This window comes from Equus asinus, chromosome 20, assembly GCF_041296235.1.
Source record: "Equus asinus isolate D_3611 breed Donkey chromosome 20, EquAss-T2T_v2, whole genome shotgun sequence".
Classification (NCBI taxonomy): domain Eukaryota; kingdom Metazoa; phylum Chordata; class Mammalia; order Perissodactyla; family Equidae; genus Equus; species Equus asinus.
This window is the reverse complement of record NC_091809.1, coordinates 25,987,498-26,002,835: the sequence shown is the minus strand read 5'-3', so window position 1 is coordinate 26,002,835 and position 15,338 is coordinate 25,987,498. Positions and strand designations below refer to the sequence as shown.

Below are 15,338 nucleotides of genomic sequence, written 5' to 3'. Positions count from 1 at the left end.
GTATAGGGTTTGTTATTACTGTTTCCGAGTGAGCTATTTCACAAACGCTGATCCTGTACATCACATTTCAGAAAGTATATTTGGTGAAACTTTTCTCATAGCTAAATTTGGCTCATGGGTCATCTTGGTTTGTTTCTTTTTAAAGTTTCATAACCTACCAGGATTCTCATGTGAGAGACCACTTACTATTGTGAGTGTGACTCACCTTTGTTTTCTCCCCTGGTTTTTGTGCTGATCTTCAATATCATGATCTTCCCATGTTTTTCCTGAAATGCAGACCCAGAAAGTTGATATAGAAAAGTTTTTAGATTCTAAGACCATGATAAGCTATGACCATATCTGGTTTATTTACCAACACCCCCCTTTCCACATTCTACATCTTAGAACAATGTTGATGGGCAAGATAGACATGTTCTCTAATTGATGCAGTGAAGGAATGTCCTCATTCTTACCTACTGAGGCCAGGATCCTGAAAGTTTCCCACATCACATCTCTGTAGAGTTTCTTCTGTGAAGGATCCAGTAAAGCCCACTCCTCTGAGGTGAAGCTCACAGCAACGTCCTCAATGACCACTGAGTCCTGAAACACCACAAACGTTTGTATAATAGGATGCATAAGACTGACAGCACTGGACATCCATTCTCCCTTTGTAGGAAGGTTGTGTATGACTGCATCATCTCCAAACATTTATTCTATGATGTGATCATCAAAACTCACTGTTTTTCTGTACACACTTCCTCATCAATTTAACAGCATGATGAACATGGAAATTATTTACACATTTTTACTGTGATCACCTTTCATCATATTTCTCTGTTATGGCAGGTTCAAGAACATTTTGGGAAATGACAAATGCCATACAATGAAGCAAATATTATCATTATCAGACAGAACAAAAAAGGCAGAACACAATATCCATAAAGCCTAGGATAACCCTCTTTAACAGAAGGTCTAAAATACACATAATGGGAATACCTGAAGGAAAAGAAAGAGAAAGAAACAGAAAAAACAAGTGAAGTAATAATCATCAATATATCCTAAAACTATTGATAGCCAGCAAACTGCACATCCAGGAAGCTCAGGGAACACTAAACATGATAAACTACAAAAGTGCACACTCAAGTACATCATATCCAAACTAGAGAAAAATCAAACATAGAGAATATATTGGGAAATGCCAGAGAAGAAACACACCTTAGGTATAAGGAAACAAAGATTTGAATTAAATTGGACTTCTTTTCAAAAACCATGCAACAAGAACAGAGTAGAGTGACATTTTAATGTGCTGAAAATTAAAAAAACCCACTTTCCTGGAATTCTCTGTCAAGCAAAATTATCCTTCAAAAATAATGAAGAAATGAGGACTTTCTGAGACAAAAATTGAGGAAATTTGTCATGAGTCACTTACTTTGAATGAATTGTTCAACAATTTATCAGAAAAGTAAATGATAAAGGTAGAAGATTAGAATAGAAAAAATGAAAGTAAAATATATTTTATATTTTTCCAATTAATATAACAGATGACATTTTGTTTAAAATAATAACAGCAACAATGTGTTTGGTAATGAGAAGCTTATGGACCAGAGAAATAAATGACAGCAATGTGACAAGGCACAGGGAGCAGAATTGGGAACAGTGTGTTATGAAGTGTTCGCAGACAGTGACATGTTATAGTGTTATGTGACAGAAAAGGTGGGTTAGGTGTAAATGTGTACTGAAAACTCAAGGGCAATCAACTAAAAGAATTTTTCAAAAAATATGTAATTGATATGCTAGGAGAGGAAAAAAGGAATCAAGTAAAATGCTCAATTTCAGCAGAGAAGGTAGAAAAAATGTGGAAGACAAAAAAAAGTGAGAAAGATGGTGGCAAAGTCAGACTCTGAACTCACCTCCTCCCACAGACACAACGAATTTACACTGCTCTTGGAACAATTACCCCTCAGAGAGAACTGCAAACTGGAAAAAAGAATCCAACAAGGGACAGTGCAGACTGAGGTGGAAGAGGCAGAAATTCCTTTCTGGAGAGAAAAAGAGCCAACTTGTAGCCATGATGCTTCACAGCTGGCCGGGAGCAACCTTAAGGTATGAAGCCTTCCCTGGAGGGTGAGGGACCTCAGCAGGGGAGTGTTACCACAATAACAGCTTTTGGACTTGGCACAACTGAGACAAGTGTCGTAATACCTGGCTTTTCTGGCTATGAAGTATGATGGAGAATAACCCCAGAAAAGCTATCAGACATAAGGGGGAAAAAAGCCTGCTCTTGAAAGGCCCACACACGAGTTCACCCATCACCAGAAAGAAAGGTGTAGAGTCCTTTGGTAAAAAGAGACTCATGTGATAGACTCTGGGTGCATCTTGGTGAGAGGTGAGACCTCTCTAGGGACTGAGACACTGGTAGGAGCCATTGTTGTGACCTAATATAGGCATGCTGACACAGACGCTGGCAGATGCCACTGGAGTCCTTCCCCTGGCCTGTTAGCCCAGGGTCTGCCCTACCCACTAGAGCACCAATTTAATCCAGCTTAGCTAGGACAGGCAACCCACACTAGGGACTGGCCCCACCCAAGAGCAAGCCCTTGGGCAACTTGTGGGCCCACATAGGTGGGGTGTCTGGAACCTTTGCAATTAGGTGTGTGGGTCTGCCTCTGTGGGGCAGGGCATGTGCGATGGGTGGGCCTGCATTGGTAGACTGTGTGGGGCCTCTGCACTGGGGTGACTGGGTCCACTACAGTGGGTCAGGGCATGTGCATGAGGCAGGACTGTGTTGATGGGGTGTGTCACCCCGTAGGTGGTGGGGCCTGTCAGCTGCAGGAGACTTGTGCTTCTGACACAGCCACATAGGAGATCGGCCCCACCTTCAAAAGTCTGAAACAATTGAGTGCTCCCATGTCTGGGGCTGGCCCCATTCAGCTGCAACCCTAAGAGAGCTGACACCAGCCTTGCAGCCCAGAGGCCTACAGCAATTGTAAGACCGTGAGCCTAGCAATCAGCCACTCTAGGGGCTTACACACTTAAGAGGAAAACTGCAACAGGAGTGTGCTATTAGACCTTGTAGCCAACTGTACTGGGGCTCCCCATGCCCAATAAAGTGCCTGAAATGACCAAGGCAGCCACACACAACTGAGCATTACAACAAGCTGGCCAGCAGGACAGCCTAGCCTCCCTGGGCACTTACAGCAAGAGCAACCATCCCATGACACAAGGACATACATAGCCCACATAGGGGACACTCCTGGAACATTTGGAACTGGTGACAAGAGGGAAGCAAACTACTGGACTGCATAAGGCATCTCTTACATAAGGCCACCTCTTCAAGATCGGGAGACATGGCTGACCCACCAACTACAAAGATATAAGCACAGAGAAAGAGGCAAAATGAAGAGACAAAGGAATACCTTCCAAATAAAGGAACAGGACAAAACCCCAGAGAAAGAACTCAACAAAACAGAAGTAAACAATCTGCATAACAAACAGTTCAAACTAAGAGTTATAAGGATGTTCACTGATCTTGGGAGAAGAATGGATGAATTCAGTGAGAACGTCAACAAAGAATTGGAAATTATAAAAAAAGAAAAAATCAGAAATGAAGAATACAATACTAGAAATGAAAAATTCACCAGAGGGACTCAATAGCAGAGTAGATGTTACAGAAGAACAGATCACTGAGCTGGACAAAAGACTAGAGGAAATCACCCAAGGTGAACAGATAAAAGAATTAAAAAGAACAAGGACAGTCTAAGGGAACTCTGGGACAACATCAAGTGCACTAACATCCATTGTATAGGTGTCCCAGAAGGAGAAGAGAGAGAGAAAGGGGCAGAGAATCTATTTGAAGAAATAATAGCTGTCAATTTTCCTAACCTAAGGAAGGAAACAGACATCCAGGTACAGGAAGCACAGAGAGCACCAAACAAGATAAAACAAAGAGGCCTACACCAAGACACATTATAACTAAAATGTCAACAATTAAAGATAAAAGGAGAATCCTAAAAGCTGTAAGAGAAAGGCGGCAAGTTATATACAAAGGAAACCCTGTTCCTGGCTCTTAATACCAGCTCTGATATCAGTTCCCTTACAGTGAACCCAGTGTATATGGGGTTAAAACTAAAAGCACACATTCCAAGTCCCCTACTTCTTTAGTTACACTCACATGTAAATGTGTCTTTAACCTCTGACTCCCTGAGCTTTACAACCAAATAGAAGTTACAAATTGTTAAAGCCCACGTGGCCTCAAGTTGGGCTGCCACTAAAGTTGTGGCTGATACAGATCCTTGAAGTTCTTTTACAGAGAAACTAGTGCCCAGAGAATATCAAGAAACTGAAGCTTCCCAGAGCTTCCTGGCACCACAATCCACCATCTGCCACAGAGACAAACAGCCAAGGACACCCCTGTGTGAATTCTCTTATCTTGCCCTGCAAATGAGCTCACAAGGCCAAATGCAGAGTGGTGGGAAAACGCCAGCCAAGGCTACATGCCCACCTCCTCTACCTAAAACCCCAAATAAAAACCCCTACCCATTTCTTAACAGGGAGCTAGCAATTCTTGAGGCACTAGGTGCTGCTTTGCTCCCCCTGCCTGGCAAAGTAAAGCTGTCTTTCCTTTTCACTCAAGACTCTGTTCTTGTTATTGGGATTGACATTGGGTTCAGAGACCAAACTTTCAGTAACAACCCCATGAGGCTATCAGCAGACATCTCAGCAGAAACCCTACAGGCCGGAAGGGAGTGGCATGATATATTTAAAGTGCTGAAAAAAAAAAAACCTACAGCTAAGAATACTCTACCTGGCAAGGTTATCATTCAGAATGGAAGGAGAGATAAAAGAGTTTCCCAGACAAGCAAAAACTAAAGGAGTTTAGCACCAAGAAACTAACTTTACAAGAAATGCTAAAGGGACGTATTTAAGTGGAAAAAAGACCACAAATTGGAAAAAGAAAATTATGGGAAAAAAAACTAATAAAATCACTGGTGAAGGCAAATACACAAAGGTAGCAGATCAACCACCTAGGGAGCTAACATGAAAGTCAAAATACAAAAGTACTAAAGCTGTCTATTTCCACAATAAGAGGGTAATGGATACACATGCACAAAAAAAGAGGTTAGATATGATATCAACAACATAAAATGTGGGAGGAGGGGAGTAAAAGAGTAGAGCTTTTAGCAAAAGGTCAAACTAAAGAGACCATCAACTTAACATAGATTGCTATATACATAGATTATTACATATGAACCTCATGGTAATCACAAAATTAAGAGAAAGGAATCCAAACATAATACTAAACAAGCCATCAAACCACAAGGGAAGAGAGCAAGAGAAGAAGAAAGGAACAGAGGAGAACTACTAAAACACCCAGAAAAAAAGTAACAAAATGGCAATAAGTACATACTTATTAGCTACTGTAAAAGTCAATGGACTAAGTGCTCCAATCAAAAGGCACAGGGTTGCTGATTGGATAAAAAAACAAGAGCCATATATATGCTGCATACAAGAGACACGCTTCAGACCTAAAGACACAAACTTAACTGAAGGGATGGACAAAGATACTCCATGCAAATGGCAATGAAACGAAAGCTGGGGTAGCAATACTTATTTCAGAAAAAATACACTTTGAAACAAAAACTGTAACGAGACAAAGCAGGACGCTACATAATGATAAAGGGAACAATCCAACAAGAGGATATAATACTTGTAAATATCTATGCAGCCAATATAGGAGCACCTAAATATATAAAACAATTATTGACAGACATAAAAGGAGAAATAGCAACACAACAACAGCAGGGGACTTTTAATGCTTCACTTACACCAATGGATAGATCAAATTGAAAATCAGTAAGGAAACACTGGCCTTAAATGACACATTAGACCAGCTGGTCTTAGTAGATATACACAAAATATTCCATCCAAAAACCACAGAACACACGTTCTTTTCAAATGCACAGAGAACATTGTCCAGGACAGATGACATATTACGCCATAAAACAAGTCTCAATAAATTTAAGAAGACTGAAATAATAGCATCTTTTCTGAATGCAAAGGTATGAAAGCAGAAATCAAGTACAGGAAGAAAATTAGCCACAATTATGTGGAGATTAAACAAAATACTACTGAACAACGACTGGGTCAACAAAGAAATAAAAGGAGAAATAAAAAAAAAACACCTGGAGACAAATGAAAATACGACATACCAAAATTTATGGGACGCAGCAAATGTGGTTCTAAGAGGAAAGTTTATAGCAATAAAGGCCTACCTCAGCAAACAAGAAAAATCTCAAATAAACAGTCTAACAGTGCACCTAAAGGAACTGAAAAAAGAAGAAAGCCCAAAATCAGTAGAAGGAAAGAAATAATAAAAATCAGAGCAGAAATAAATGAAATAGAAACTAAAAACACCATAGAAAAAGATCAGTGAAACCAAGAGCTGGTTCTTTGAAAAGATAAACAAAATTGACAAGCATTTAGCTAGACTCACCAATAAAAAGGAAGGCTGAAATAAATAAAATCAGAAATGAAAGAAGAGAAATTACAACAGATACTTCAGAAATACAAAAGACTATAAGAGAATACTATGAAAAGCTGTATGCCAACAAACTGGATAATCTAGAGGAAAGGGATAAATTCTTAGAATCATACAACCTTCCAAAATGGAATCAAGAAGAAACAGAGAATTTGAATAGACCAATCACCAGTAAGGAGATCGAAACAGTACTCAAAACCCTCCCCAAAAATAAAAGTCCAGGACCAGACAGCTTCCCTGGTGAATTCTACCAAACATTCAAAGAAAACTTAACACCTATCTTTCTCACACACTTCCCAAAAATTGAAGAGGACGGGAAGCTTCATAACTCATTCTATGAAGCCAACATTACCCTGATACCAAAACCAGACAAGGACCACACACAAAGAAAGAAAATTACAGGCCAATATCACTGATGAAAATCGATGTAAAAATCCTCAACAAAGTACTAGTAAATCAAATACAATGATACATTTAAAAGGTCATACACCATGATCAAGTGGGATTTATTCCAGGGATGGTTCAACATCCACAAATCAATCAATGTGATACACCACATTAATAAAATGAAGTATAAAAATCACATGATCTCAATAGATGCAGAGAAAGCATTTGACAAGATACAGCATCCATTTATGATAAAAACCCTGAATAAAATGGGTATAGAAGGAAGGTACCTCAACATAATAAAGGCCATGTATGACAAACCCACAGCTAATGTCATCCTTTTTTTTCTTTTTTTTTTTTGGAGGAAGATTAGCCCTGAGCTAAGATCTGCCAATCCTCCTCTTTTTGCTGAGGAAGACTGGCCCTGAGCTAACATCCGTGCCCATCTTCCTCTACTTTATATGTGGTACACCTACCACAGCATGGCTTGCCAAGCAGTGCCATGTCCACACCCAGGATCTGAATGGGTGAACCCTGGGCTGCCTAAGCGGAATGCGGGCACTTAACCGCTGTGCCTCCAGGCCGGCCCCTAATGTCATTCTCAGTGGAGAAAAACTGAAAGCTATTCCTCTAAGAACAGGAACCAGACAAGGATGCCCATTTTCACCATTCTTATTTATCATAGTATTGAAAGCCCTACCCAGAGCAATCAGGCAAGAAAAAGAAAAAAAAAGGGATCCAAATCAGAAAGGAAGAAGTGAAGCTGTCACTATTTATAGATGACATGGTTTTATATATAGAAAACCCTAAAGAATCCACCAAAAAACTTTTAGAAATAATGAATATGGTAAAGTTGCAGGATACAAAATCAACATATAAAAATCAGTTGCATTTCTTACACTACCAATGAAGCAGCAGAAATTAAGAATACAATCCCATCTTACAATTCCAACAAAAAGAATAAAATACCTACACACAAACTTAACCAAAGAGGTGAAGGATCTGTACACTGAAAACTATGAAACGTTGTTGAAAGAAATTGAAGAAGATGCAAAGAAATGGAAAGATATTCCATGCTCTTGGATTGGAAGAATTAACATAGTTAAAAGGTCCATACTTCCTAAAGCAATCAACAGATTCAAGGCAATCCCTATCAAAGTTCCAATGACATTTTTCACAGAAATAGTGCAAAGGATCCTAAAATTTATACGGAACAACAAAAGACCCAGAATAGCCAAAGGAATCCTGAGAAAAAAGAACAAAGCTAGAGGTATCACACTCCTTGACTTCAAAATATATAACAAAGCTATAGTAATCAAAACAGCATGGTACTGACACAGACACACAGATCAATGGAACAGAATCAAGAGCCCAGAAATAAACTGACACATCTATGGGCAGCTAATTTTTGACAAGGGAGCCAAGAACATAAAATGGAGAAAGGAAAATCTCTTCAATAAATGGTGTTGGGAAAACTGGACAGCCACATGCAAAAGAATGAAAGTAGACCATTATCTCACACCATACACAAAAATTAAGTCAAAGTGGATTAAAGACTTGAATCAAAGACATGAAACTTCTAGAAGAAAACATAGGCAGTATGCTCTTCAACATTGGTCTTAGCATATTTTCAAGTCCCATGTCTGGGCAAGGGAGACAACAGAAAAAATAAACAAATGGGACTACAACAAACTAAAAAGCTTCTGCACAGCAAAGGAAACCATCAATAAAAGAAAAAGACAACCTAACAATTGGGAGAAGATATTTGCAAGCCATATATCTGGTAAGGAGTTAATATAAAAAACATATAAAGAACTCATATATCTCAACAAAAAAACTGCCAACCCAATTAAAAAATGGGCAAAAGACCTGAACAGACATTTACCTAAAGAAGATATACAGATGGCCAACAGGCACATGAAAAGATGTTCAACATTACTAATTATCAGGGAAATGCAAATCACCTCATGCATGCCAGAATGGCTATAATTAACAAGACAGGAAATAAGTTTCGAGAGGATGTGGAGAGAAGGGAACCCTCATACACAGCTGTTGGAAGTGCAAACTCGTGTAGCCACTATGGAAAACAGTATGGAGATTCCTCAAAAGATTAAGAGTAGAAATACCATATGACCCAGCTATCCCACTACTGGTTATTTATCCAAACAACATGAAAATATGAATGCATAAAGATATATACAACCTTATGTTTGTTGCAGCATTATTCACAATAGCCAAGAATTGCAAGCAACCTAGATGCCCATCAAGGGATGAATGCATAAAGATGTGGTCTGTATACACAATGGAGTACTGCTCAGCCATAAGAAATGATGAAATCTGGCTCTTTGTGACAACATGGATGGACCTTAAGGGTATAATGCTAAGCAAAATAAATCAAAGGGAGAAAGTGAAATACCACATGATCTCACACATAAACAGAAGATAAAAACCACAACAATCTCATAGAGACACAGATTGGATTGGTGGTGACCAGAGGCAAAGGGGGGAGAGAGGAAGGCAAAAGGGGTGATCAGGCATATGTGTATGGTGATGGATTTTAATTAGTCTTTGGGTGGATAACAGGATATAATCTACAAAGAAATCAAAATATAACAACGTACACTTGAAATTTATATAATATTATAAACCAATGTTACCACAATAAAAAAATAGATAAAAATTTTTAAAAATCAACCAGAGGAAGCTATAAAAAACAGTAAAAGTAGTGGTAAATATTAATCCCAATAACCACTTAAATCCAAAATGGTCTCAATATATTTGAAAGGTATAGTGATAGCAGATTTTTAAAAAACAAACAGTTATATACTGTCGACAAGAAACTCACTTTCAGTATAAAGACACAGAAGGATGAAGGGTACAGGGATGGAGAAAAACAGACCATGCCAACACTAATCAAAAGAAAGTTGTCATCCATATATAAATTATAGACAATGCAGATTCCAAACCAAGGAAATATCAGAGATAAAGAGGGGCATTGCATACTGATAAAGGTGTCTATTCTCCAAAAAGTTAGAGCCATCTTTGACGTGTATGTGTATAACAACAGAGGGGCAAAATACATAAGGCAAGAACTGATAGAATGCATGGAAAAAGAGATGAGTCTTGTATAATAGTTCTATATTTCAACACCCCTTTACCAAGAAATATAAATCCCAGTAGGCAGGAAATCAAGGACAGAGGTGAACTGAACAGCACTGTGGAACAACTGGATTTCATTGTAATCTATGGAATACTTCATGCAACAGCAGCAGGATACACATTCTTCTCAAGTTCATGGGGAACACTGACCAAGACAATCCACATTCTGGGACATAAAGCACACCTTAGCAAATCTGAAGGAATAGAAATCATACAAAATATGCTTTCACACCACACAGGCATTCCTCTAGAAGTCAGTAACAGCAAGATAGTTGGAAAATCCCCAACCATGTGGAGATTAAACAACACACCTCTAAATAATACATAGGATCAAAGAAGTCTCGAGAAATGAAAAAATATTTTGAACTAAATAAAATGAAAATGCAACATACCAAAGGTTCTTGGATGCAGCAAAAGCAGTGCCCAGAGGGAAATGTATGTCATCGAAAGAATATACTGGAAACACCAAAGATCTCTAAGCATCTACCTTAGTAAATAATAAAAAGAATAGCAAATTAAACCAAAAGTAAGCACAATAAAAGGAAAAATAAAAATTAGAAAAGAAATCAATGCCACTGGGAAATCAATGGAGAAAATTAAAACAAAAAAGAAACGTGGTTCTTTGAGAAGCCTAATAAAATTTATAAACTTTAATGAAGATAAAGAGGGAAGACAGAAATTACTAATATCAGAAAGGAAAGAATGGTGAAATGAAAATAAAAAAGGATTTGATAAAACCCAACATCCGTTTATGATAACAAACTGGTAATAGAGGGGAACTTTCACTTCTGGAGATGGAACATCTTTATGAATTCTGCAGCTAAATTCATAGCATTTGTTCCATATAGCATGATTGCACCTGTGAAACCTCTGAAAGAACTCACAATAACCAAGAACTCCTAGAATTAATACCAATGTATAGCAAGGTTGAAGGATATGTGAGTCAACTGCCTTCCTTATAGACCATCACAAATAGAGTCAACTGATCTTTGACAAAGAAGGAATTCAAATGAAAAAGAAAGTCTTTGAAACAAATATCGTGGAAGTATGGATATCCACATGCAAACACACACACAGAAAATGAACGTAGACACAGGCCTTACACCTTTCAGAAAAATTAAGTCAAAACACATCAGTGATCTAAATGTAAAATACCAAAGGAATAAACTCCTAGAAGATAACAGAGGAGAAAATTCAGATCACCTTGGGTTTGAAGATGAATTTTTAGATACAAAACCAAAAAGAAACAAACACAAATTTTACATTATTAAAATGAAAAACTCCTCCTTTTACATTATTAAAATGAAAAACTCCTGCTCTGAGAAAGACAGTGTTAAGAGAATAAAAACACAATTAAAGTAAGAGAAAATCTTTGTAAAACATTTATCAGATAAATGACTGGTCATCTGAAATATCCAGAGAACTCTTAAAACTCAAGTCAGAAGACAAAAAACCCAAGTAAAAAATGGGCAAAAGATCTGAACAGACAGCTCACTGAAGAAGATACACAGATGGGAAATAAGCAATATGAAAACCTACTTCTCATCAAATGTCATTGGGAAATTGCAAATAAAACAAGCTATCATTCAACACTTATTAAATGGGTAAAACTCAAAACACTCAGAACACCAAATATCGGTGAAAACGCAAACTATAGGTAATCCTCATTCATTGCTGGTGGAAATGGAATTTGGTATGCCTACAATGGAAGACAGGAATTTTTTAAAAAACAAAATACGCTGTTACTACATAGAGTAAGATCCAGCAATAAGACTCCTTGGTATTTTTCCAAATGAATTGAAACCTTATGTTAACAGAAAACCTACACATGAATGTTTGTAGGTACTGTATTCACAATTGGCAAGAGTTAGAGGTGTTTTTTTTTTTTTTTGAGGAAGATTAGCCCTGAGCTAACATCCACCACCAATCCTCTTCTTTTTGCTGAGGAAGATTGTCCCTGATCTAGCATCTGTGCCCTTTTCCTCTATTTTATATGTGGGACACCTGCCACAGTGTGGCTTGCTAAGTGGTGCGTAGGTCCAGGCCCAGGATCTGATCTGGCGAACCCCAGAATGCTGAAGCAGAACGTGCCAACTTAACCGCTGTGCCACTGGGCCAGCCCCAAGAGTTAGAGTTTTAAGCAAGCTGTCCTTCAAGACTCCAACAGACAAAAACAATCAGTGGTGCATCGACACAATGAAATACTGTTCAGTGATAAACAGAAATGAGGTATCAAGCCACGAAAACACATGGAGGATCCTTAAAAGTATGTTCCTAAGTAAAGAAGCCAATGTGACAAGGCTATGCAGTGTACGATTCCAAGTACATAACATTCTAGAAAAGACAAAAGCATGAGTTACTAGAAAGATCTTTGGTTGTGAAGGATTTGGGGATTGGGGGAGGGATGAGTCGATAGGTGGAGAACAGGGGAGTTTCAGGGAAGTGAAACTACACTCCATGATACAGAAATGATGGGTCCATGTCATTACACATTCGCCAAAACCCATACAGTGTGTAACACACAGAGTCAATGCTAATGTGCACTGTGCACTGTAATGCGTCAATATGGGCCAGAAACTGTAATAAATGGACTATAGTAATACAAAATGAGAAACATAGTGCAAAGTGTATGGATGCAGAGAGAAAGGTTATGTGGGAACTGTATAAATTCTGATCAATAAAGCCTGAAGTCTTTCCAAAGAAGATGAAGACAGACTCAGTACAATTTGCTGGTGATGACTGAAACAGGACATCTGTCATGCAACTGATCTCAATAAGCCAGTATGGTGCTCTACAAGCTGAGACCCCTAAGGGAGGGGAAACTTCCATCGAATGCCTGTTGGAGAGCACGGCACTGTATCGTCTAAGTGCCATGGTCACTATCAGTAGTGTCAGAACTCCAAGGTGGATGATGAGTGTCCTGGTGAGTCCTTGTATTGTAGACCTAGTAACATACAGACAAGTGTTACCTTGATTTCTGTTTTGAGTATCTCTGAGTCAAGAGATTCTCAGAGTTCTTTTACCACAAAGGGGCATCTCAGACAATAATTCAAGAGTTTGTGAACATATGCAGAAGAGGCCAACTTTGGGCCAGTAGGAAGATGACTGCCTTAAGTTTGCTTTGCTGTGGTGACACCTGGGTTTGGTTCTTCATCAGGGATGTCCCAGTTAAGGGATGAAGGGCAGCAGCTCTCCACTGAGCTCCATCATGTACAAATATGTATTGTCCTTACAGTCCATGCACTCCTCAGTGCCGTGCATTCTAAGAAACTGCACAGGGAACCAAGGTGTCTGGGAGAGGGGTGGCCTCCAGCACCACAGCATTTCAATAAACTGAAGAAGGGCCATCCCCTCCTGCAGGTGGCATACGCTGCCTGGCCACGGTTAGCCTCCATCATATCACAAGTAGGTGTCACTAACTGGGCTCAGCCAGCAAGGTGCTGTCTCTAAGGCCAAAGGCATAATAGGTGCCTTGGTAGAGGGTCACATGCTCAGTGCTGTGAGAGCCTCTATTTCAAGAGATCTCAGTACCTGGTGACAACAGCAGCTCTAATGGCATATAGCGTGGGACATGGGGCAGTTTTGATATAGACCCTAATATCAGTTTCCCCACATTCAACCCAGCATATATGGGGTTAAAACCAAAACACTCATTCTCTGCTTACTCCCTGGCTTCCTGGCTCCAGAATCCACTATCCTCTGTGGAGACAGACACCGTCAAGGACAAGCACCTGGATTCACTGTCTCCTCCCAGCAAGGAGATAGAGGCTGGTGGGAAAGCTGATGACCAGCAAGGTCACGGGCTCCCTCCTCTCTGCAAGCCTCTCAAGGCCAAAGACAGGCTGGTGGGAAAGCTCCCACCAGCAAGGCCATATGCTCCCCCTCCCCTACCTAAGACCCCAAAGAAAAACCCTTCCTTTTAGCTTTTTGGGGAGTTTGGGATTTCAGTGTTAGCTGCCCTCTCTCCTTGCTCAGCGCTGTGCAAAAATAAAATTCCTACTTTCTTCCACCACACCCAGTGTCAGATAGTGGCTTGCTGCGCAACGGGTGAGCGAACTCACTTCAGGTTCTGTAACAGTTTCTTCATCAGGAGCCTATGGACAACTTAAGGCCCTCCTCCAGAGAACCTCACACCACTGCCATCAGGGTCAGAGGCCTCCTCCACAACTGGTTGCTTAATGGAGTTTGAGGAACCCAGGCTTAAGTCAGGTTTGACCTAATCCCTTTGCTGTGACAAACTCAGACTGTGGTGTTCTCCACTCTAACCCAGAGGGTCAGGATCTTTGTTGTAATAGATGCAGGGGTGGCACCAACAGAGTTACTTAGGGGTCCTGGTGAGCCCTCTGGAATCTTGCCATCTACTGGCTGCCATTCCCCGTGTCTTCTTTCTCTCTGAAATAACTGCTCTTTAAAGAGTGACCATCTGATGGGCTCACTTCATTTATAGGGTATAATCACCCATGTAACCTCAGACCTCCGCTAATGTTGTGGCAACCGCAGCCTCAGTCTCATCTTCACTCTAATGACAGAGAGTTTCCACCCAAGATAAAGGACTCAGGACCACAGGAAGAACGGCCTCATTTTCATCCTCCTGCTCCCAAAGGAACTGAAACTGCCAACTTGGAGTCCTCTGTAGTTAGAAACCAGTTTGCTGGGTCAACAGTGCAACACAGGGCAGCACAGCGCCCAGGAGGAGCTGCCCAGCAAGCAGCAGCCCACAGTGCAGGAGCCTCCAGGCTTTCTCATCAGCCCGTCCAGGGAAGAAGGCCCAGGGGAAAGGGAGGGTGAGGCTTAAGTTGTCAGCAGTCAAACAGCAAATATGTGGACCCTGGCCACTCATTACAAGAAGAGACAGGGGGAAGAAAAGAGGCATTCACACTGGCTGGGTTTTACAGAAAGAAACACTAACAGGCTGATGAAGCAGTGAGCAACACTGGCCATGTGAGGAAGGTTGGAGTCAGGCAGAGGAGCGGGGCAGGACGAGCAGGCGGGGAGTCTCCTTAAGGGAGTTTCCTCTCAGGAATTTTTTAAACTTTCCCATGCATTATTTATTTAAAATAAGGAGAGAAATTTGTAGACACCACATTTTCCAATGCTTGACCATTATCTTTAATTAACTTCAGTTTTTAAAATTAATTTAAACATTTCTACAAAGGAAACCACTCCAAGATTCAATCCTTTAAACACTAAAGGGTATACAATTGTAAAACATAAAAAAATTACAAACCCGGGGCTGGCCCCGTGGCCGAGTGGTTAAGTTTGCGCGCTCCGCTGC

The 15,338-nt window shown here is 40.0% G+C and overlaps 1 protein-coding gene across 1 annotated transcript in view; it reads right to left on the bottom strand.

The window, feature by feature from the left end:
• The window catches only part of LOC106826931 (zinc finger protein 709-like), a 53,117-nt gene that overhangs the window by 14,685 nt on the left and 23,094 nt on the right, over nt 1-15,338 (bottom strand). Inside the window, exons 2-3 of the mRNA XM_070492170.1 lie at nt 453-579; nt 206-266 (exon numbers count right to left, since the gene is read on the bottom strand). Of these exons, the coding sequence (XP_070348271.1) occupies nt 206-266; nt 453-579 (188 nt within the window). The remainder of the gene's footprint in view (nt 1-205; nt 267-452; nt 580-15,338) is intronic.